This window comes from Condylura cristata, unplaced genomic scaffold (genome assembly GCF_000260355.1).
Source record: "Condylura cristata isolate star-nosed mole 26May11 unplaced genomic scaffold, ConCri1.0 scaffold00017, whole genome shotgun sequence".
Classification (NCBI taxonomy): Eukaryota; Metazoa; Chordata; class Mammalia; order Eulipotyphla; family Talpidae; genus Condylura; species Condylura cristata.
Genome location: NW_004567118.1, coordinates 1,362,368 through 1,385,736, shown reverse-complemented (window position 1 = coordinate 1,385,736; position 23,369 = coordinate 1,362,368). Strand labels below are relative to the sequence as shown.

The window sequence follows — 23,369 nt, the reverse complement described above, 5'->3', positions numbered from 1 at the left end:
TTCACCAGAGACAGAGCAGGGAGCAGAACAGGCAGATCAACGAAGTACACTGCTGAGGGGAGCAGCAGGCGGGTCAGGAGTCTGCCACGCCATGTGGATCTCCTCCGGGGCAGGCAGGAATCGAACTCATGTGGAAGTGGCTTAAGCTTCTTAGTGCAGCGCTTTAACCCGCTGCGCCACCAGGGAGGGCCACTAGTGCTGTTTTTTTTTTTTTAAATATTTATATATGCATACAGAACTGGAGAGACCAGAGGTACAGAAGCGGTAAGAGGACTCACCAGAGACAGAGTGGAGTGCAGAGCAGGCAGACTGATGGGGCCAGCGGGGAAACAGGAGAGGTCTGCTGTGCCACATGGGTCACCTCCCTGGCTGGGGATAGAACTTGTGCTAAAGTGGCTGCAGCTAGCTTCGTAGTGCTGTGCTTTAAACTGTTATTCCACCAGGGAGGGCACTCATAGTGCTGTTTTAAAAAAGGTTAATACTTACAATTAACCAGAAATAATAACCCTCTGCAACTATAAAGCTTTCAGAGAGAAATTTTTAAATATCTAAAAATGTGCCAGTGGGTAGTTTTCAAAATAAAGCTAAACTCCGGGCTTGCCTGGATTCAGCTATCAGCCCTAATCTTCAGAGAGGTTCTGACCCTCTGAAACATTACCCAGAAAGACAGATTTGGTGCTCCCTAAAACCTGAAGATCTATCTTGTGGAGTTAGGGCCTAGCTATATGAAAAATACAACACCCCAACTGGCCTGTTCACTCTCTATTATTCATCAGCCAAGAGAACATACTGTGAACTTCTGGGATACTCCCACACCCCCTTCCTCCACACCTTCTTGCTCTAGCAGGCAAGGGAGCAAAATCATCTGCATGGGCTTAACTTAGTTGTGAAGCAGCCCATGCAGGAATCTGTTGCCTGTGGGAAAACCATCCTTACACCCATCCCTAAAGTCACCAAAAACCAAGGAGCTACCCAAAGCTTTAAACAATGGACCCCTAGCCTTTGTCTCTCCACAGCATTCTGTAGAAGTCAGGAAATTATTAAAGACCAGCATTTGGCCTTCTTAGCGCATAGACGGGATCCACATTTCTCTAGGTCAAGATAACTTGGGAAATAAAAAGATCTAAACTGCAATGAAAACAGAAACCCCCTGTCAAGAATAACTACATTTTTAAAGTGAGTAACTCCCTGTTCCCTTCTTTTTCTGCAGGTCAGCTACTCTGTAACAAGGGACATAAACTGAATTCAATTTGGGATTGTCAGAGCAGTTCTCAAGAGTAAAATCTGCCACACTGTTTCCAAGTTGGATCTTCACTTTTGTTATCTAATAGCCTCAATCACTGAGACTTTTATTTCAGACAACAGCTACTGTAGCATTTCACCTATTTCCCCAGGGTTCGGTCTGCACTGAGCATCCACCTCCCTCATATTCAAAAGCTTCCACTTTGTCTCGGTTTCAAATTACATCCCACTGTTAATTTCCCTAAGGGAGTGAAGGGAAGAAAAGTCTTTCAAAACTTCATAAGCAAACTCCACGCCAAGGTATCAAGGCCTCCATGTGGACAGCTGAAAGGCCGCCCTCGTCATCGGTGAGTGAGTGGGAACGCCCACTGCTGCCCATCCTTCCAGGGCCGGCTGGGGAGGGGTAGTCTTCGCTAAAACTTACAACCCCACGAAGAGGGAAGGAAGCCAGGTCTAAAAAGTAGACATGATCGCTCGGCAAAACGGCAGCTACCCAGCAAGGCACATCCCATCCACCCAGTGTGACCCATACTCTTCAGATGCGCACACTGAGGGTCGGGAAGGTAGCCAAGGTCAACAACTGGAAGTGGCAGAGGCTGGATCCAAAAGTCAAGCTCAGATTTGATCACAAAGTCCTGTAACCTACTGGCTTTAACCGGAACCCAGGTTCGAACCCAATTTCCGCCGCCTTCTAGCCGTGACCCTTTCCCGCCAAGCAAGGGAAATAACACCTTGCTCGCAGGTTGCGGTCAAGATTAAAGGGCAAGATGTACAGGCGTCTGACCCGGAACGCGACAGTTCGCGCTCAATATACTGCAACCGAGGGTGGGAAAAAGGCGCGCACTCTACTCTCCCCACCACCCCGCAGCACGACTGGCGCACCTCTGGCGCGTCCGCAGTCAGGCGGCGGCTCGGACACAGCGGACTCAGGCCACGGGATCGGGCGCCCGGACGACGCCGAGCACTGAGTGGCCCCGGAGCACCACCACCCGACCCACCCCCTCCCCGGGCAGGCGGCTCTCGCCGCCCGCGTGGCGCGCTACGTACCGGGCCTCTGACCCGACGAGGCCGCCTCCGCTCGCCCAATCTCAGAGGCGCTTACTGAGTGGCTACGGGCAGGCAGGCGGGGCCTCCAGCTACCGCGCACGCTGACCGGACGTCCAGTCAACGGAAGAGGCGTTCCCGGGGCGAGGTGGGCGGGCCCGGGCGAGGTGGGCGGGCCCGGGCGAGGTGGGCGGGCCCGGGCCAAGGCGGGTTAGGTTAATTAGAACCAGAATCTTCCTATGCTGGCTTCAAATGCAGACCTGACCATCACTAGCTGTGCAGTCTCTGGCAATGGAAATGATAGCAAGCTACGGCAGTTAACTGAACTATTGTATTACCAGGTCCCAAGAGCACTCTGTAGGCATTACCACATTGAACCCTCAGTCCTTGAGGTGGATACAGTCACCACGCCCATTTTACACAAGAGGAAACTGATATTTAGAGGTAAATCAATTTGCCCTCTCTTAGAAAGTCAAAGTCCTCTCTTAGAAAGTCAATTAGCTGCAGAATCTAATTTCTGTTCGAAAGCCTAGCAAATAACTTAGCCTCTCACCCTGTCTTCCCATAAAAATGCCACTTGTTGAAAGAATTGGAAATAAATAAAAGCATAGTAGATGGTCCTTCATTAAAACCTACCCGTCTCCTTTCCCTCTCTTCTCCTTTCCCTCTCTCTAACGTATCTCTGCTTCCTTTAAGGTCAAATCTTGCTTATTATTTCACCATTAAGATTCCTAGTTGCCTAGAACAGTGCCCAGAGAATAGAGATCCAATACATCAAAGAATGAAGTAATTTGACATCTTTCTCTGATTACTCCAGTCCCTGAAACCTTTCTCCTGTATATCAACAGTACTGACTGCATTTGGTCCAAACACCCTTCCAGTGTTTAACTCCCCTCTTCATCGCCACTGCTGTCTACCTGGCCATGGGTAGGCCAGGAAACTCAGCGGCTTTTGAGACAGTTTTCAATACTGGCAAGTTCTTCCTTAGAAAATATCTCTGGTCCTAATTCAAGGGAATTTGTAGAAGTAATTCTTATTTCATAGAGTTCTAATGGTCCAGCCCCTCCATGGACTGAACAAATTACAGATAACCTAGGTTTGAGGTTCCCCCTACTCCTGACTCACCAGAGGGATACCCAGAATCTCATCAGCACCCTGACCGAGGCAGGGACAGGGATAGGAACATGCCTGTGCTTCCCCATAGTAGCAGATTGTTCTAGACAGGGGGCCCTGTCTTCTAGGTAGGCTTCCTTGTGGCCCAGTCTGTCAACAGCAGCTGCATCTCTGCTCCAGGGCAATCCCAGAGAAAAGCCTGAAGGGCTGCTTTAGGGGCTTCAACAAAGGCACTTACTCAGAACTAAAGCTTGACCTTTACAGTTTTAAATGGCAGTATTAAGAGTGTCTTCAGTTCAAACACAAATTCTCCATCATCAGGACAGCCATAAACTTTAAGCACACTCTAGCTGCTCACATAATCTTACTTTGCCCTGGCAATGATCTGCCTCTGTGTCCTCAGCTTCTGGCATGACCCTACAACACAGTGCTGCTTCAAGTTGTGTTTGAGGAACAATCCTCTGAGTCCAACAGATGACTCCTTTGACTCCTGGGTCTTTGATTCTAGGTACTGAAAATTAAATTTATTTTGTGTATGTTTATTTAAAATAAATATTAATATGCAATTAAATTCACAATATACTTCACAAATACCATTAATATTTATCCTTTATTATACAGCTCAAGGGGAAAAAAAGAGCCACTTCCCATAGGGTGACATCAGCAGGAAGCCCAAGCTCCTAAGCCTGACACTTCAGGACTTCTGTGACTTGCCCCCAAATCACTGGTCCAGACACATGTCTCACCACGTGCTCCCCCCCTGGGGAAAGGCAAAGGAGTAAGGTAATTTTGTTATTATACCAGATTCTGTGTTAAAACACCAAGTCTGAGCCCAAACTCAATAGCTGTGACACTTTGAACAAATCACTGACCCCTTGATTCGATGGCCCTTGACACATGGGTTTGGAGCACAGGGACTCAGCCTTCTGGTTGGTGTGCCCGGCATCCTCTGCCCAGTGTCATTTCGGTAGCACCTGCTGAAGTTGAAAAACTATGGAGATGACTGGCATGGACCTGGTCAAGGTGACATGCAAATCCGTGGAGCATTAAGTGGTAACAAGTGATGAAGAGGATGTAGAGAAAGGAACCTTTGTGCACTATTGGGGGTGAAGTAAATTGGTACAGTCTCTATGGAAAACCAGCAATCGCTGCCCAGAAGCCAAGTTCAAGCTGATACTGAAGTTGGGAGAACCCAGTGTACTCCAGTATCAAAAAGGACTGACTGGGTATGATGAAATGGCCAGATAAGTAGTGAATCTGGGGAGGGCAGGTCATAGCTCTCTGGGACAGCATTGCTAGAAAAGACTTCCTAGAGAAAACAGACTTTGAACTTTGTTTTAGGGGCAGCTTAAGGCCTGGATCCCCCAATAAAGTTTCTGGGAGTCCTCTCCACTCCCTCCTGAGATAGAGTCACAAATGCCATTTTATTTTTGTTTGTGTGGTTGTTCAGCTTGGAACCATTTTCTCCCAGGAGAGCCTATGTTCTATGAGGGCAAAGAACAGATTGTTTTTCCCTCCCCTCTATACAGAGGGCAACACAAAGTGGACCTTTAAATACAGTTTTTGGCTTGCTTAATGTATGAGTGAGTGAGTGAGTAGTGAGCAAGAAGGTCCTAGGGTATGGAAATATTACAAGATCTCTAGGGTATGCAAATATTACAAGCAAAGAGCAGTGACAGGAACGTAGACTTGAGTGACCTTTTGTATCGGTGCTTTATTGCTCACACTATCTTGTTTGGGCCCCACCATCAACTGCCTTGTTTGACTCTGCAAAATGAAGGAGGTGAGGTTTTAGCCCTGTTTTGCAATGAAAAAACAAGAATCACTTGTTTTTTGTGGCCAGATTCACTACTTATCTGGCCATTTCATCATACCCAGTCAGTCCTTTTTGATACTGGCGTACACTGGGTTCTCCCAACTTCAGTATCAGCTTGAACTTGGCTTCTGGGCAGCGATTGCTGGTTTTCCATAGAGACTGTACCAATTTACTTCACCCCCAATAGTGCACAAAGGTTCCTTTCTCTACATCCTCTTCATCACTTGTTACCACTTAATGCTCCACGGATTTGCATGTCACCTTGACCAGGTCCATGCCAGTCATCTCCATAGTTTTTCAACTTCAGCAGGTGCTACCGAAATGACACTGGGCAGAGGATGCCGGGCACACCAACCAGAAGGCTGAGTCCCTGTGCTCCAAACCCATGTGTCAAGGGGCCATCTTAAGCTCACCTAAAGGTGAGCTCTAGGAGAAACAGGAAGCTGCTTAAGAGGAACTCCCTTTCCCGTGCATCAAAATTCAGCTCACTAGTCCTTCAGAGAGAAATTCTTCCCTAGGCCCACCAGGGTGCTGGTGGTATCTTTGTCCAAAATTTGTAAGCATTGCCTCATTTTACAGATGAGACTCAGAGAGGGTCAGTGACTTGCCTAAGGTCACTCGCTAGGCAGAGGCAGGATTCAGAATCTGGGAGTATGACCCTGGAGTCTGTTTTCTTAACCACTACATCCTACTATCTCCAGTAACAGCTGTGGGAGGATAATGTGGGTACCGACGTAGGCGTGGATTCTGGGACCCACAGAGCTTCACAGGCACACCCCTCAGCCACCATCTGGCCTTGCTATACTGTACTTAGCTGCCAAAATGGGTGGGTAGGAAGAGCCAGCAGGGCTAAATGGGAAAATCCTGCAATTCTAGTGTGATGAGGCACTCAAAAAGCTGGGAATGTTCACCTTGGAAAAAAGAATTTTAGGAAACTACACATTAGCTGTAGAATATGTAACAACTCTCTAGAAGCACACAGAATGATGAGTTGCTACATAACTCCATATGGCAGAATGTGGCCAACTTTCTACCAGTGAGGACTGTCAGAAGCAGAAGTCTGTAATGGGACAGTAGAGAAGAAGAAATAGCAGAGCTCTTGAACCCCAAGCAAAGAGCCAGTTATTTTATTAACTTAGACCCAGTTTAGGGAACAACATTGCACTACTTTGGATGCTCAATCCGTCCCAATGTGACTAAAATCACATATTTAGGCAATATTCGGTAACAAGGGTCATTTTTAAAAAGTGTCACATATATTCCATTTCTTTTTAAAAATATAACATTTTAATTTTATTATAAGAAAATCATGGATCCCAGAAAATGTAAGGACTACAACTTGGAAAATCCTGAGAGCAAGAATAAGTGCTTCTCGCGTCTCTTTTGACCCAAAATTTGCAGGGATGCTGGATTCCAGAACTTTGGACTTGCACATACATTCTGAGCCTGGTTGGGACAGTCATACTGCCTGCCTACCTTCCAGAAAGACATCCGCAGAGCAAAACTGTTCAGTTTGCAATAAAATACAAGGCAGAGAGTCTTAAACATTCCTATAACCACTCTTCCTTAGTCATGTTTCATTAACTTTTACACAACCGCTGCATATCTGTGACAAAAGAAAATACAGTACTGGGAGTTAGCATACCACATGTGGTTTCCAGTCCAAGCTCTGCAACTATGTATCAAGGTGATTTTTTTTTTCAGTGCAATTTTCTTCAAGACCCCTTCCCAACCTACTTTACAAAGTTACATGAACAATAGGTGAAAGATTTGGAAAAGTTTTGTTATAGGGCACCTCAATTCAGAGAGAGGCACCCGAGGCCTCAAAACCTGCCTGCTCTAAGTGGGTTCTGCCATCCGCCGCAACAAGACAAAACATATAACGCTTTAATGAAAAGTGACTTTAATACAGTGAATATACAATATGGAACACAAAGAATGTAACTTCTAAATCAAACACCTGAAGTTACCCATCCCCTCGTGGCAAAAGTCAACCCAAAAGGGATTGGCCCAAAGCAAGGCCTGAAAGCCTGCCACAAGACTAAAGCACCTTCTGGCCGGGACCCATGGAAAAGGGTCAGAAATGGCCAGACAAATCTGAGAGGAAAAAAGCAAAATCAAAATCAATATAAACACTGCCATTGTCACCTCCCTACAGGTATCTCACCCACATCTGCCTTAACCAGTCCAGGGTCAGGAAACAAGCCCGGTTTCTTCATCACATGTTTGCTGCTCCATGTGGCTTCCTTAGGTCTCCTTCTCCATCTGTCTTTTTCTCTGCTCAGTTCCACCCTCCTTCTGGGTGGGGCAGGGAACCTGGAACTTCCCTTCTCCTAGGGACCACCCAGTTACAGTTTTACATGTGTAAGACTTTGGTTATTCACATATCTGATCTCCTCCCCTTGTCCTGAGGCTGTATCTATACCACACTGTGTCCACAGCAGCCTTGACCCTGGAGAGAGGCCTGTGGGTGACAGCTCTCAGCTTGAGTTTGACTTTGACTCTCTTCCAAAATCAAATATAAATGGTTGGGGGTTATCTGCTGTTAAGGGTCATATTTACTTTCGTTCTTGGCAATGATATAAAATGGAAGAGTTGATTCTAGTTAGTCTTGTTCTGTTGTTTCCCTGGGTCAGGTGCAAAGTGTTTTTTCCTCTTCTCGTTGAAAGTTTCCCTTTTTGGACATGGAGCTCTCCCATGATGTGAATTTGTCCTCCCCTCACCAACCACCAATTCCAAACGGAATGGGAAATCTCTAAGAACGGGAACCAAGTCTTGAGGGGCACTCTCAAGACTAAGGTGAGATTACTCAACCACAGAGATGAGACCCAAGGGGCTGAAGCATTCAGGCAAGGCTAAAAATAGATCTAAGGTATCCCAATTACTTCCAACCATTGATTCCCTTGGGTAAATGTATGAGTCAATGGGGCTATTTTTTTTTTTTAAGATTTATTTATTCATACAGAACTGGGGTACAGGCCAGAGATGCGGAGGGTGAGAGGATTCACCAGAGACAGAGTGGGGAGCAGAAAAGGCAGATCAACAAAGTAGAAGTACACTGCTGAGGGGAGCAGCGGGCGGGTCAGGAGAGGTCTGCTGTGCCATGTGGAGCTCCTGGGGCGGGCAGGCGGGAATCGAACTCATGCGGAAGTGGCTTAAGCTTCTTAGTGCTGTGCTTTAATCTGCTGCTCCACCAGGGAGGGCCCGGGGGCTTTTATATCTATACACTGACGTTGCCACTTATCAGCTAGTTGCCACTTAACAGCTACGTGACTGCAACTTACTAACCTACCTGGGCCACATTTCTCAACTGTGAAAAAGTACACCTATAGGCTGAGGGGATTAAATGAGTGTTTGAGAAGCCTTACTACGGTGCCTGGCGTATAAATGCTTATTGAAAAGTAGTTGTGGAGGGTTTCTGTGGAGAACGGGAGGGCACTGTGTGCAGGAGAGCTTAGTGGAGACGAGCACCCGGGGACCAATTAGTGGCAAGGCCTGATTGAGCAGCGAGGTCCCCCCCCAGTGCAGAATAAAGAGTTCTGCACACCACGATCTACCGCTTCGTTTGAAGCCCTGAACTATCGACGACCACGAGTCGCCCAGAGTCCCGAATTAAGGAAGGCGGTCAGGAGATAATCTGGCTTCTGGCAGGAAGAATCCCTCCGAGAAGGCCCGACGCATTCGGGGCCCCAGTGGGTCGCACCGGCGGGCCGCAAGGCCCTCTTACTCACCCGGGAATGGTAACGGTCCTTAACGGCAGCCAATAACGGCTCACCTGCAGGCCCGGGCACTAGTCAGGGCAGGCTGAGGTTAAACCTTGGATTTTGGAGCGCCCACGTCCAAAATCCTAAACCAGCACGACGGACTACAATTCCCAACATGCCCTGCGGCCGCCCGGGCCTTAGAGGGTCGGCCGGACCAACCTTGCGGTCCTTCATTTCCCAAAGCGCTGCCGAACCGCCCCGGTCTTCCGGGTAGCGCTGGCCCCCGCCCCGGACAGCCCCGCCTCATGATTTCTGGGTATGGTAGTCCATCTTGTTCCGGGTTCCCGGGAACGAGCCGCTCCTAGGTGCCGCTCCTTTGGCCATAAAAACTACGAAACCCAGACTCTAGCGCAAGTTTCCCTCGTCCAATAGGAAGCCCCCATGTAGCGAGGCTCGGAGGCCGGCTCTCGCAACTCAAGATGGCGGACGAGAGTGAGACAGCAGTGAAGTCGCCGGCACCTCCGCTGCCGCAGATGATGGAAGGGAATGGAAACGGCCATGAGCACTGCAGCGACTGCGAGAACGAGGCGGACAACAGCTACAACCGGGGGTAACGATGTCCTCGGAGTCCATTTCCCGTCCAGTCTCCCACAACCTGGGTCTTTGGGGGTGCGGGGAAGTCACCGGGAGCTTAGTGTAACCCCACCCCCGTACTCTTATTGGCTGAGACCTTGGGATCCTGCCTGTCGATTGGTTGCTGTCTTTGTCATTTATCAGGGGTGGGTGCTCAGTTTATTAATGGCCGGGAGACATTCAATACTTTTATTATATAAAAGTTCTTCTGTGTAATATTCTACTCATGTGCTTCAGGCGCGTCCGAGGAGACGGTAGTTTTAGATGGCACCACACGAACCAATTGTTAGCTGTTCAGTGCAGAAGGGATGTTAACTCGCAGAGGTGTGTAACATCGTGATTAGCAATAAACGAATAATCGCTGCAGCTCATCTTCAACAAGGAAATTAATCAGGCTACACAAACCATAATTATGCTGTAAAATATCACTACCAAAGAATCCCAAAATGTAAGCTCACCTTATAAACTCCACGTAATTACTGTATGAGGTTTTGATGTATACCGTGTACATGGTTTCCGTTGCTCCACATAATCCATAAGTTTCCCGAACATGTAATTCCAGCATCTTTGTTAACTTTGCTAAGTCTCCTCAAGCTTCAAGAAGTTGAGTGGTGTTTCTTGGAATAATGTTTGGACGTGGGTTTATAATACTGCAACTCCTTCTGTATTCACTACTGGAACTCATTAGAGTCTTGATACAAGTAACTATTTGTTCCTCTGGAAGAAGAAATGCATCAGTGATTGAGTGAATTCTTTTCCCAAGTAACTTCACTTTTAAGCCACCCCCTATCATTCCTCTTTCTTCACCTTGTTACAGTAACTGGAACTGAAGTTTACTCTCCCTGTTTATCTGTATTTACATATATGCTTTTAATGGAAAATCTTGAGACTATTTTAAATGAGTCTGTAATTGTCTGATTTTCGTAGCCATCCTCTTATTTTGGCAAGAGCCCTGGAAGTAAAGGTTGAAGTCTTTGGATAAACCTTTTTTAAAAAAAATTCTGCTATCTTGTAGAAATGAGAGAACAAAGCAATGACTTAAGTGGTTTCTAACTCTGTTTGTGATGATTTCTTCAGTTAAAAGTTTTAACCGTTAAGTTCTTCACCAGCGTTAAAAATAGCAAGAATGTAGATGGAAAGAAAGTAAGCCTGGTTTTTATTTTGCACATAGTTCTAATGTAGTGAACACCTCATCTTGCACTTAGAGATTCCTAAGATTACAGGAGCTAAGAAAAAGAAAATAGGAACAGTAAGAAGGGAAAGTGCAGCCTTTCTAAGTAGAGTTCCCTGTCTTAGATGAGAATTGTTGAAGTTGAAAGTCATTTCAGAAGTGAAAGTGCAGCTTTTTCTTTGCTCTGTGTGGTTGCTTTTCTTTCATTCTGCTCAAATGTTCCTCATTACTGTCTATAGCGCCTTAATTGGTTTTTTCCTCCATTATCTATTAATCGCTTTGCAAAAACAGTTTGGCAGAAAGCTCTGTTTTAGTTATGGGAAAACCCAAAAACTTTTGGAGGTGTTTTGTTGTTGTTTTTGCAAATAGCTATGATCTAGGTGAACAAATGAATTATTAGCATCCTGAATCTAGAAGTCTGTGTAAATGAGTTTGAAGGTGAAAAATAGAGGACCCAGCTTGGAGAACAGAATCTAATTCTGTCACTTAGAATCTGAGATGAAGTCAACATTTTCCCATTAATTGTCAAAGGAAACAGCTTTGGGGAGAAGCTGAGTGTCACAGTGGGGAAAATGTAGATTTTGGAGTCAGTCAAAGCTGGGTTCAAAGCCTGGTTCTGATACTTATTAGTCCTATGATTTGGGAAGTTATTTAACTTTTACTTGGAGGAAAAACATCTGGAGTGCACTATTCTTCCTCTTTTCTTCAAATCTTCCCTGTCCTCACCCATTTGCCCTCCACTCTTATCACATAGTATATGTTTTGTAGTTTTTATCCTAACAATAAGAACTTTTGTGTCTAGTCTAGCCCTGCCTGGGGCTTAGTGGTTGCTGGGGAAATAAATGGCAAATGTCAAAATTCAAAGCACAGTGTTAGAAGAATTTCCCTTCTCTTCACTCAGGGGAAGGATGTTCCATTTTTTCTCACGTGCTCTCTTCCTTCTCTCCCAAGTAAGTCTCACTGTAATTACAATTTTTATGGAATACCCACAGAAATAGAAAAAGGGGGACCTCCCTGGTGGCACAAGGAGTTGAGTCTCAGCACTATGAAGCTATCTATAGCCGCTGCAGCACGAGTTCGATTCCCAGCCAGGGAGGTGACCCACATGGCATGGCAGATCTCTCCTCTCCCACCTGTTGCTCCCCTCAGCAGTGTGTTTCAGTGGATTGGCCAGTTCTGTTCCTCACTGTCTCTGGTAAATCCTCTCACCCTTCCCCCCAGTCTCTCCCACCCCCACAATAATTCTGGCCTACACTCCAGTTTTTTTTTTAAGATTTATTTATAAATAAAATAAATCTTAAAAAAAAAAAGGTAGAAGAAGGATCCGTCAGTTGTGCTTACCGCTTTTTTGTGGGGGGGGGGACTGCTTCCGATTTTTCTTGTCTTAATATTGTTTAAAATGTTTTCAGAAGTGGTAGAAAAACTGAAGTAGAGTATCCACTAATGTTAATGATGCTGAAGTACAGTACACAACAGTTACTATAGCTCAGGCTAAACTAAGTTTGTTCCCTTCAGCCTTTCTCAGAATGGACTTATTGTGCGATTGTGCGTTATACCTGTGAAAATAGCCACGTTCACGCTCTGAAGTAAAAGAAAATGAAGTTGTGTGCATTTCTTTCGTCCTTTGTGTGTAATATTCTTGCCTTCTCTAGTCATGCATTTATTCCATAATATCTAGTGAGCATAAACTTCATATATACATATAAACACACATGCACTTGTGTGTGTATACATTATGTATCTGTCTATAGTCTTACTATCAGCTCTTTTTATAAAAAGCCCACTCAGGGCCTACCCTGGTGGCGTAGCAGGTTAAAGCACAGTACTAAGAAGCTAAAGCCACTGCAGCATGAGTTCGATGCCTGCCTGCCCCGGAGGTGACCACATGGCATGCAGACCTCTCCTGACCCGCCCACTGCTCCCCTGGGCAGTGTACTTCGCTGATCTGCCTGTTCTGCTCCCCACTCTGTTCATGGTGAATCCTCTCACTCTCCCCATCTCTGGCCTGTGCCCCAGTTCTGTATGAATAAATAAATAAATCTTAAAAAAAAAATAAAGTCTGGGCCCTCCCTGGTGGTGCAGCGGGTTGATGCACTGCACTGAGAAACTAAAGCCACTTCTGCACGAGTTCGATCCCCGCCTGCCCCGGAGGTGACCACATGGCGTGGCAGACCTCTCCTGACCCGCCCACTGCTCCCCTGGGCAGTGTACTTCGCTGATCTGCCTGTTCTGCTCCCCACTCTGTTCATGGTGAATCCTCTCACCCTCCCCATCTCTGGCCTGTGCCCCAGTTCTGTATGAATAAATAAATAAATCTTTAAAAATAAATAAAAAAATAAAGTCCACTGAATGGAATCTGCCTGTTCTGCTCCCCACTTTGTCTCTGGTGAATCTGTTCACACACCCCACCTCTGGCTGGCACCCTATATCTTCTATGCAAAAATAAATCAAAATCTTTAAAAAAAAGTGGAGGAAAGAGGTAGCAGTTCCCCCCAATTACTTTTCTGACATGTCACCCTGAGCATCCATCAGACTAAGACCATCTTTATGCTACTCCCCCTGCACTTCATGATTCTTCTATGATTTAATTTGCTTGTTTGCTTTAGTGAAAAACTTTCCAACAAGTATTAACAAGAATGAACCTTATCAGCTGGCAGTAGATTTTAATTTAGGGTTAATGCACTAGTAACGTTTATCAGGTGCTTCAGAACAGGAAATAACTTTTTTTTTTTTTAAGATTTATTTATGTATATAGAACTGGGGTACAGGCCAGAGGTACAGGAGCAGTGAGAGGCTTCACCAGAGACACAGTGGGGAGCAGAGCAGGCAGATTGACCAAGTACACTGCTGAGGGGAGCAGTAGGCAGGTTAGGAGAGGTCTGCTGCGCCATGTGGGTCACCTCGCAGGCTGGGGATGGAACTCGCACTGAAGTGGCTGTGTTTCGCTTGTAGTGCTGTGCTTTATCCTATTGCTCCAGCAGGGAGGGCCAGGAGAGAACTTTTAAGGCTATTTTGTTCCCAGGAACCTTTTGGAATTTGTTTTGTAATTTCATCATTGCCTTTAAGAAGCTGGTAAGCCTCTTATCAAGAACATTCTTTAAGAATGTTCCCTCCTTCTGCTTCCCTCCACCCGCCACACAACTCCCTAACTCTAGGGGCACAGGTTAAGATGGATTCTTAATCAGGAGCTCATCTCCTTTATGAAGAAACATAAGCGAAAAGTAAGGGCTTTTTGAAAGGAGATTCCATAAAGCCTATCCTTACTTGCTTTTGTTTCATTCTTCAGAGTCTCCTAGAGTAGCTCCACATTTAGTTGATGACTGATAACTGCATCCAGCTCATGGAGAGCAGCAGTCTTTTTGGTCCCTTTTTCCTAATTTCTCCCTTCAGTTTTTGGCTTGTCAAAACTAGATCAAAGAAGAAATGAGAAGAGTAACCTCATCACTGGTATCAAATAAGTGTTCTAATTTTATTTCCCAATTATATGGCAATTAAAAAGAAGCTAATCAAGAGCTGCTTCAAAGAGAAGAGACTAGAAAGCAGAAGAAATGAAAAAGTAAATGAGTCTATTTCAAGGAGACTGCTGTTATAGCAAACCAGTTTTGCTGATTTTTCACATTGTTTAACTAATGTGCTCACTGTAAAATTTCCCAGCTTTACTTAGTCTGCAGTTAACCCTTTCCTTGCACGTCCTTAAATACTTGAACCTACTTGAACCATGGAATTAGTAACTTTAGGAGGATGCTTCTTTAGCTCTTTCTCTAACCCTTTATCTGAATTTTCTACCCTAGATGCCTCTCTTTGAATTTCGCAGGGAAAGTGCTCTTAGGCTTGTTACATGTCAGACACACAAAACACAGATCCTCTCCTGAGAGCACAAGGAAGGAGGCACCGAGGATGCACTGTGTTTCCTGTTGTTATTGCTGTGTGCCGGTGCCAGGCTGAACCCACTACAAGCTACCGAGTTAGCTTTGCAGGGAGAGTGGGGTTTGCATTCCCACCTCCCCCTTTCCACCCCAGAGGATCCACCTGAACTTGCTGCATTTCCTGCCCCTGCAGCACTGACTTCTGTATCTGAATGTTTTCTGATCCATTCACTAACCCATGGACTTGCCCACACTATAGAACCAGTTGCTGATGGTGATGGCTGGCCCCTTTAAACTCTTGACAGACCAGTATCGTTTGCGGAGATCATTCTAATGGGTGAAATTGCTGCCAGCATTGAGTCACTGTTCAGAAAATTACTGAAAATGGTTTCTGTACAGCCTTTGCTTTGACCTTGGAGTTGCCAGGTTACAAGTCTGGCTTACCAAACCAACCCAGAGGATGTGGAATTTACATTTCTGTCTCACTCCCATTTTAAACCATTTATCAGACCTCTTGCGACCCTTAAAAAAACAAAAACCAGTTTTCCTTGACAGGAGGCTTGTTTGCCCTCAGAATTCTGGCTGACTCCCAGGGAGGGCAGAGGGTGGCAGCCAAAGCAATCTTTTTGTAACCTCTTCCCACAACCTGCTGTTCCTTTCACAGGCCTCCTGGGTTACCCTGATGGCAGCACTGACGTGTTTTTACTTTTCCCATCACTTAGGATTCACAAGCAATTTTATGTATAAATAACTGGTTGGTGCAGATTTTCAGGGCTTGGGGTGCTGCGTGAGGTGACCCTGCTGTCACAGCAGGACAGAGGGAGACAGCTGCTTCATGCCATGTGGTTTCCACCTGGCTCTCTTGTCTCTCAGGGCTTTCTGAGTACTTATAGGATTACCGGTGAGCACATCATACCTCGTGAGTAATTGATTTGCTGAAGGATTTCCTGATGTCTAGAAGTGGAATCAGAAGGGTATTAGAAGCTAGGCTTTATTTAGTTTCTTTGGAAAATTTAAATTTGTTTAGCTGAGATAATTAACTTTTGGTTTTGAGGAGTAGAAAACAGTGACTGATTACTTTCTGACCTGGTTTTTCTTTTCTTATCCAGACTAAACCTGTGGTCTGTGTTTAAGACATTGAAACCATTTGAAAAGAGTTACAGTGAAGCTTTTGTTTTAAGTGGTGTATGAATAGGACAGGCCCTAAGGAGGGAGAAGACAAGGAATAAGAAATGATACTTTCTTGATCATTGAGAAAATCTTAGCCCCTGGTTCCAAAGAGCACAGCATCCTTTGCTTTCACAAAATATTAACACAGCCTCCCCATGGGAATGTTCTAAAGCGATTTTGTTGACCCGCTGATGGGGTTTAGCTGATGGGGTTTAGCCTTTCAGGGCTTAGTGCCTTCTGCCTGGAGAGCGACAGGCAGACCCATGCTCATTGAACTCTGACAGTATGCTCAGTCTTACAGAAGTGCTGTGGTAGGCAGCGGGATGAGATGTGGTTCCTCTACCCAGGAAGTTTTTTGTCTCTTTGGGAAGCCAGGAAGCAACACATTACTATATACAGAACATTTAGTTGCTTGGCAGAGCCTGATGTTAAAGCACACAGATCTGGAGACTCTGAGAGTCGGGGGAGGTTTTTGGAGAAAAGAAGGCCCACTCTCCTCTGCTTTTCTGATGCCCAAAACGTTGTGATAAAGCAGTGTTCTGTGGCTTTGGAGGTTTCTCAGATAAATCCTTCTAGATCTCTGTAGAGTTTGGGGAGACATGGTCCAGGTCTCTAGAGACCGGCAGCTTGTCCCTGGGTCCTGGTAGCTGGCTGATGACCTCCCTGCCTCAGGGTCTCTGGGCCTTGGTTTCTTCTTCATTAAGCAGCAGGTTCAGGCCCTGAGGTGCCTTGGCAGTGTGGTGGCTCCGCGCCCGTCCCACAAGAACAGCGCTCTGTTCCTTAGCTCCACATCTTTGAGGTTTTTCACCCAGTGGGGCTGAGAAGAGGCCTGCGGGATGGACCCTCACCACTGTGCTTTGGTCTGCTCATGCGTCCACCCGTCCACTCGTCTACTCACCCTTCCCTCCTGCCCACTCACACACCCTGGCCCTGCATCCTCTTTCAAGAAATAAGTACTGAGGTCGCTTTTCCATCTACCACTCCCCCAGCCCTGACTTTGTATCAGATATCCATAGGATTTCCTGTATTTTGAACTAAGAAAGTTTAGCCTTCGTTTAAAAATGACATTTCTTTATCGCTTTCTTCTCTCTTGGATCTTTCTGCTGATTCACCCCGTATTCACTAGGTTGGTCACTAATGAACTGAGTTGATCAGCTTTACTTCAGAATGTAAATTTTTTATGTGAGCTTCCTTCTCCTTTTCCATTGCTGGTACACTCTCCCTTTCCATCCCTCCCTCTCTACCCCTCACTCCCTCTCACCCCCCCAAAGCAAATTTCATTAATTATCTGCACATTATATTGTTATCTAATGAATCAAAGTTGGCCTTTGATTTGCTGTATTCCAAGGTTCTAGCCAGTGTTTTTGGAATGCATTAAGGTGACTGGTAGACTTGAGCGATCGCTGTTTCAACTTGCAGAATCCCAGCATGTTTTGGGGTACTCCTCAGTGAGATGGACTTTGGGTCCTTTTAAGAACAGTGCTGAATTCTTTGAGAACAGCTAGCAGGGCTTCCTCAGGGTCCTCTGGTTTGGTTCTCCCCAAATTCAAGTTAAGACCATTCTTCTGTGAAATGATTTTGGCTTCCTGGAATACTACTTGAAGACCTACTCTTAGGGCCTCAGAGCTTGACTTGTTAATAATTAAGATTATCATAGTTACTTGGAAAACTCGCTGTGGACTCCTTGGAAGTCTCTGAGTCACTTGTCTTCCTGTTTGGGGTGTTGACAGTAAGACCAGGGTGAGCTCACAGTGTGTTCTCATGGATACCTGGCAGCCCAGTAAAAGTGTCTTTTTTTTTTTTAACTTCCCTTTGTTTTTCTGCTGTCTGTGCTTGATGTGCAAGTTGAAACAGGATTGTTGCTTTGTGTGCAAATTTAAAATAATACAAAGAAAATGAAATTAGCTCTCTGATTTTAGTTTAGATCTTGCAGCTTGCCAGGCCCTTGTATTTTTATTATATAAAATAGAACAAGGGCCTCCCTGCTGGCGCAGGGTTAAAAATCTAAGCAGTATCAAGCTTTTGCCAGCCACTGCAGCACAAGTTCAATTCCTGGCCAGGGAGTTGACCCACATGGCATGGCAGGCCTCTCCTGTCTCCACGCTGCTCCCTTCAGCAATGTATTTTGTCAGTCTGCCTGTTCTGCTCCCCACTCTGTCTCTGGGGAATCCTCTCACCTCCCCCTCCCCACCCCATGCCCACCCACCCTCTAGTCTGCTCCCAAGCTCTTACTATGCAAAATAAATAAAACAAATCTTAAAAATTAAAGAAATAAAATAGAACACTTGCAGGCCAACGTCCTTGCACCAGGATGGGGCCTCTGTGGTGAGAGCTGCATGGGGACCCCCACTACATGTGAAGAGCGGAGGCGGAGTAGTGGTGGAGGAAGCAGTTTCTTCAGTTTTCCTGATGTCAAGTTGGGTCCAAAAAATAGTCACTGGGTTAATACACAGCAGTTCTTCGTGTTCATGTTCTCTTCTTTTTGATTTTTTCCCATGGGCTTAAAAAATGATTCTTGGGGTCATTGATACATAGGGACCAGATAACCCATTCCATATGCTGACCTTTACAAGTTGTATCAGCAGTGGGGTGCTGCATTGTCTGCTGCCCACTGTCTTGTAAGCCAGGTCATGCTACGTCTGCTGATAATTGTGAGGCCAAAGTGAGACTATCTTTGGACTAAGAAAATCCATAAATTTGTCATAGGTGCAAATGGGCTTATGTGTGTTAATAAAATTGAGCCACTAAAAGGAAAAATTATCTGCTGGCCATAAGTGACTTTATGGTTCCTCTTCTTTACCATGGCCTAGAGAGTTGAGCTGAGCATCAGGTTTTAAGGAGCTCGTTTTCCTTTGGAAATTTACGGTCTTCCTTTCATGTATGTCTTCTATGTCTTATTAATACAGTGCCTAGGAGAAGCACTTGCTACGGAGTTCATGACTTTACACTTGGACTAACGTCCAGCTTTTGCTGGATCTTGCTGACTTCCCAGTGTGTCTGCATTGGGGGCCTGGGGAGAGGCCTGGCCGGGTGGGTGCAGATAGTTACTGCAGGCGCCAAGTTAAAGGTGGATGAGCTGGATGGTCAGAGAGGAAGCGGCCTGGGGAAGATCTAGGCTTCGTACCTTCGGGGTTAAACTGCTTTTACTATGGACTTCCAAGCTAGGGAGGGACACGTGGAAAGCCCTTTCGAAGAGGTCCCTCAGCTGTCTAGAGGTTACTAGCTGGACACAGCAAGACTGTAAAATCATGGGGATAAACACTGGAGGTCAGTTTAATCCAGGTGTAAGGTCATAATGTCTGGATGTGAGCACTGCTGTCAGGAACTGGAAGAGAAGTCTAAAGACACACTAGACAGGTAGCGGCACTGCGTGGTTAGTGCCTTTTCCTTACAGAGTGTGACTTGCTGTGATCAGGCTTTCAGAATTTAAAATCAGTCTTAAATGGCATTTATATAATGGCATTGGAAAATATATTCCATACTGTTTTAATTCTTTGAAAATTGGTTTTCTGGAATATGCAATACCATGTGCTTAGCTGATCTGCAGAGTAGAATTCACTGTATTCTCAGGCGGGACTCCTCCTAATTGTAGTTGTCCAGGGAAGGGAAAAGGCAGAGGGGCTTGAGCCACTTGAGACTGACAGCCTCCACATCAGGCTGGAAGTGGCAGAAACCACCCACAAAAGCCATGAGGAAAGCAAGTTGCAAGGTGAACCTTAAAATTCAAAACTGTTACCCTAAAGTTTACAAAAATTCAGAGAAAACATTTGGGAGCAAATGAATAGAAAATGTCCAACACCGTATATGATTTATGTTTCAGTGAAGATACTGAGAGGATACAGAAAACACTGCTTCAGTGGGTGTGTCATACCGAGGGAAGGTGACGGAGCACGTACATTCGTGCTAACACATTCACACATTCCTGTGATCGCTTCATTGCAGGAGTGTTTGCCCATGCTCCCGAGGGCTTTGTCTGGATTCTGTGTGTGGTGACCAGCAGCCTGAGCTGCAGACGCTGTTCCCCATCCTGCAGGACGGATTTTGCTGTTTTTTAGGATCGCTTGACGCTCTGGACACAGACTGTGCCCAGATTCTCTGCACACAACACTGTTCAGCTGCCTACTTCCATATCTTCTTCCCTTTCCACAAGTCTTATGTTTTAGATCCCAGTGCATCAGAAGGGTGTGGAAGGTTTTCCCAAGATCACTTTTGTGTCTCAGCCTGTAAGAATTAGGGCTCTAAGCAAATACTGGTGATATGAACATCCAGTTAACAACCATTTGGCTTTGGTACCAGCAGCCTGGCAACCTGCAGAAATAGGCATATCAAATAAAAGCACAGACAGGTTCCCTTCACACGAATGGGGCATTCCCTGCACAGCGACCCTCCCTGGTGGCTGGTACAGTGGGAAGAGAGTGGTGTTGGTGTCCTGCAAGTATCCCTTCCGGGACCTCCATCCTCAAGTCTGCTTCTGAAAGCCAGAGGCTTGACTAAGGAAGAGTCTGTCTCCACAGAGACCTCTTTGTCAGTGTGGCTCAAAACAGATGGCTTTTCATCATTTTCCCTTTTCTCTCCTTGCCTTTACTCCCAAACTCAGTGCCTAGATGATTTTAAAAAACCCTCCATCACTCTTGACTTTGTCTTCTAGTGGTTTGAGTCCAGCCAATGACACTGGAGCCAAAAAGAAGAAAAAGAAACAAAAGAAGAAGAAAGAGAAAGGCAGTGAGATGGACTCGGCCCAGGATCATCAGCCTGTGAAGGTAACAAGGAGGCTCTGTTTTCTTGTGACTAAAAGTGACTTTTTCAGATGAGAAAGTTTTGGGGTAAATGTATAGGAGCAATATAGATTGACCATCTCCACTGGTATTACTTCAAGATGGAGGAATTGGAGCCCTCTGCTGCCCTCTGCTGCCCTAGACCTAGGTGATGAAACTATGGTCCCTTAAAAGACACAGCAGGTTAGCCGTTGCCCCCACGCATGGCCCCCGCGTTGACAGGTGCCTAACCGCATGTGGTGCTGTGCCGGGCCGCGGACTGGCCTTCTGCCTAGAGCAGTGGTTCTCAGGTCGCCGTCGCCAGTCCCTGCCTGCTTAGGCGGACCTTGGTGTATTTCCGGCACACTCTTAATGCTATCGCCTTTCTGATGAAAACCGGGTGTCCCGCAGAGTCCATTTCTTAGTTCCACCAGTTGAGAACCACTGGCCTAGAGCTCGCAATCTAAGACTGACACACTGACAAGACCCAGAAGTCTGGGGAGGATGGTTTTGTCTCTTTAATCCAACAAAGAAAACCTTGCATTTCAGGTGAGTGCTGTCCTCTTCAAAGTAGGCCACAGGGGAGGCCCAGGTCCTCTTCTGGAATTGCCCATGAAACAGTTCATAGACCCCCAAGAGCCCTGCTCGTGCAGTATACCCACACTGCTCCGTGGCACACGATGCACTCCCACGATGCTCTTCCTCCTTGTGGCGCTCTGGCTTCATCATTTATTTGCTGTTTTCAAATCCACTGTTAAAAATCACTGACGTCCATGCTGGCCAGGCCCTTGCCAGGCATTTCGTTTAAATTAACCCCGAACCTTCTCACAAGGAAGGTGATTCAAGGGTGCGCGCCCGCCCACTTTAAAGGGGAGAGGACTTAGACTTACCCAAGTCTTTCAGTCAGGGGCTCCAGCCCTAGCCTGTGCCTTGGCTTTGGGGCTCTGTTTGCTTGTCTGGAGGGTCTTTGGATGACTCCCAAGGAATTTGAGCTCAAGCTCCTAACAAAATGGTTCACCTTGTGTCTAACGGCCCTTCTGTTTGCCCTTTATGAGAGTAACGCAGGTCGGTACAGAGAATTTAGAGGAAGGGGGAAGAGGGAGAGGAGGAAAATTGAAATGATACGTAGTCTTATTTCCTGGGAGTATCAGTCAAACCTGTTGATTTTTAGTCTTTTCCTTTACAATTTAAGTGGGAGTAAAAAAGAAATAGTAAAGTTAATGCAAGAAATCCTGGGTATTTCTATAATCTTAACAGAAGACTCAGAAGCCTAAAGATATATTGACAATTTTAAAATTTCTCTGTGAATGTCAAAAGATAGATAAATCGGTGGAAAGATATTTGTTATACTTGAATCAGTCAATTTAAAATAATGAAGTGTGTGTGCAGTTCACAAAAAAAGTAAAAATGGGTCCTTCCCTGTTTGGTGGCACAGCGGGTTAAAACGCAGCACTGCAAGCTGGCCACAGCTGCGTTGTTGGGAAGTTCGGTCCTCAGCCAGGAGGTGACCACATGGCGCGGCAGACCTCTCTGGTGTTGCCCACTGCTCCCCTCAGCAGTGTACTTTGTCATCTGCCTGTTCTGCGCCCCATTCTGTCTCTGGTGAATCTTCTCACTGCTCCTGCATCTGGCCTGCACCCCAGCTTTATATGCATAAATAAATAAATGTTTAAAAAGTAAAATGTAAAAATATCCAATCAGTATATGAAAAGATGGCTAAAATGACAAGGAAAGAGGTGAAAATTAAAGCAATATCTTTTTTCTCCTTGATTGACGGAGATTAAGACTTGATAAATGTGGTAATGACAGGCTGGGAAAACTACATTGTTTATTGTGTTGTTAAATTCTCTTTTATGGAGAGCAAGTTGATCTTATATAGTATAATTTTAAATACACACAACCTTTGACCCAGCAAGTCTCTTTCCAAGAATTCATCCCGCAGAAATACATTTATCAGTGAACAAGTAGACATACAAGAAAGTCTGTTGCCACATTGTTCGTAAAACTGAAGGATGAAACCGCCAGGACACTCGTGGCGGGGGTGATTGATGACACAGAGCCATGCACACCACGGGTGGGCTCAGTGGTTGCACCAACAGGTGTGTGTATCCCCACGGACAGGTCCCTGAGACATAACCTTTTGAGAAGAGCAGTTTGTAGAATAGTACTCTACGACCCAACTTTAGTTTTTGAAAAGTGTGTGTGTGTTTGAAACTTGCATGCAAAAATCTAAAGTTGCGTTTGCCTCCTCTTCTCACCCTTCCCACCGTCTTCTTCCTCCCACATTAAGACTGTTGATGACAAAGATTATATACTTGAGAGTGGGATCGTGGGTAACTTGCGTTCAGTATTAGCCCTCTCCGCATCGTTTGCAGTTGCTCACGGAGCGTGTAGTACAAGACTGAGGCAGAGGAAGCCTGTAGGAAGCTCCATCATCAGCCTGACCCCCAGTTAGCATACAACATGCGACCTCTGGGATTAGGACAGAGGAACCATTCCCCTTCTTTGAGTTGTACCCCTTAATTCGCAGACTTCTAATTAACTCAACCGCTTAGTAACATAAGGGCCTTTCTCTCCCCACCTTTGTCTCGTCCAGATGAACTCCTTGCCAGCAGAGAGGATCCAGGAGATACAGAAGGCCATCGAGCTGTTCTCCGTGGGCCAAGGGCCTGCCAAAACCATGGAGGAGGCGAGCAAGCGAAGCTACCAGTTCTGGGACACGCAGCCTGTTCCCAAACTGGGTATGCCAGCTCTCTCTTCCCTAGTGGAGGGCGAGGTTTGCCTAAGGTGTGCTGGGGGTCTCATGCTGAATTTGTGCGGGAAGACAGCAGACTTCTGGGTTACTTGGCTAATATT

General features: G+C 45.9%; 2 protein-coding genes across 4 annotated transcripts in view; one reads left to right on the top strand and one right to left on the bottom strand.

Annotated features, from left to right (window-relative positions):
- The window catches only part of DCAKD (dephospho-CoA kinase domain containing), a 24,000-nt gene extending 14,890 nt beyond the window's left edge, over positions 1-9,110 (bottom strand). The window contains exon 1 of one of the 3 annotated variants that reach the window (XM_004684931.2): positions 8,947-9,110. The gene's annotated coding sequence lies outside the window, so the exon portion shown is untranslated. Of the gene's footprint in view, positions 1-278; positions 308-2,289; positions 2,363-8,946 lie in introns of those variants that run through there. The other 2 variants (XM_012725977.1, XM_012725978.1) reach the window with 2 other exon arrangements.
- A 243-nt stretch (positions 9,111-9,353) lies between these two features.
- NMT1 (N-myristoyltransferase 1) overlaps positions 9,354-23,369 on the top strand; it is a 28,968-nt gene continuing 14,952 nt past the window's right edge. The window contains exons 1-3 of the mRNA XM_004684074.2: positions 9,354-9,529; positions 20,408-20,519; positions 23,110-23,254. Coding sequence (XP_004684131.1) covers positions 9,399-9,529; positions 20,408-20,519; positions 23,110-23,254 — 388 coding nt within the window. The 5' untranslated portion in view covers positions 9,354-9,398. The remainder of the gene's footprint in view (positions 9,530-20,407; positions 20,520-23,109; positions 23,255-23,369) is intronic.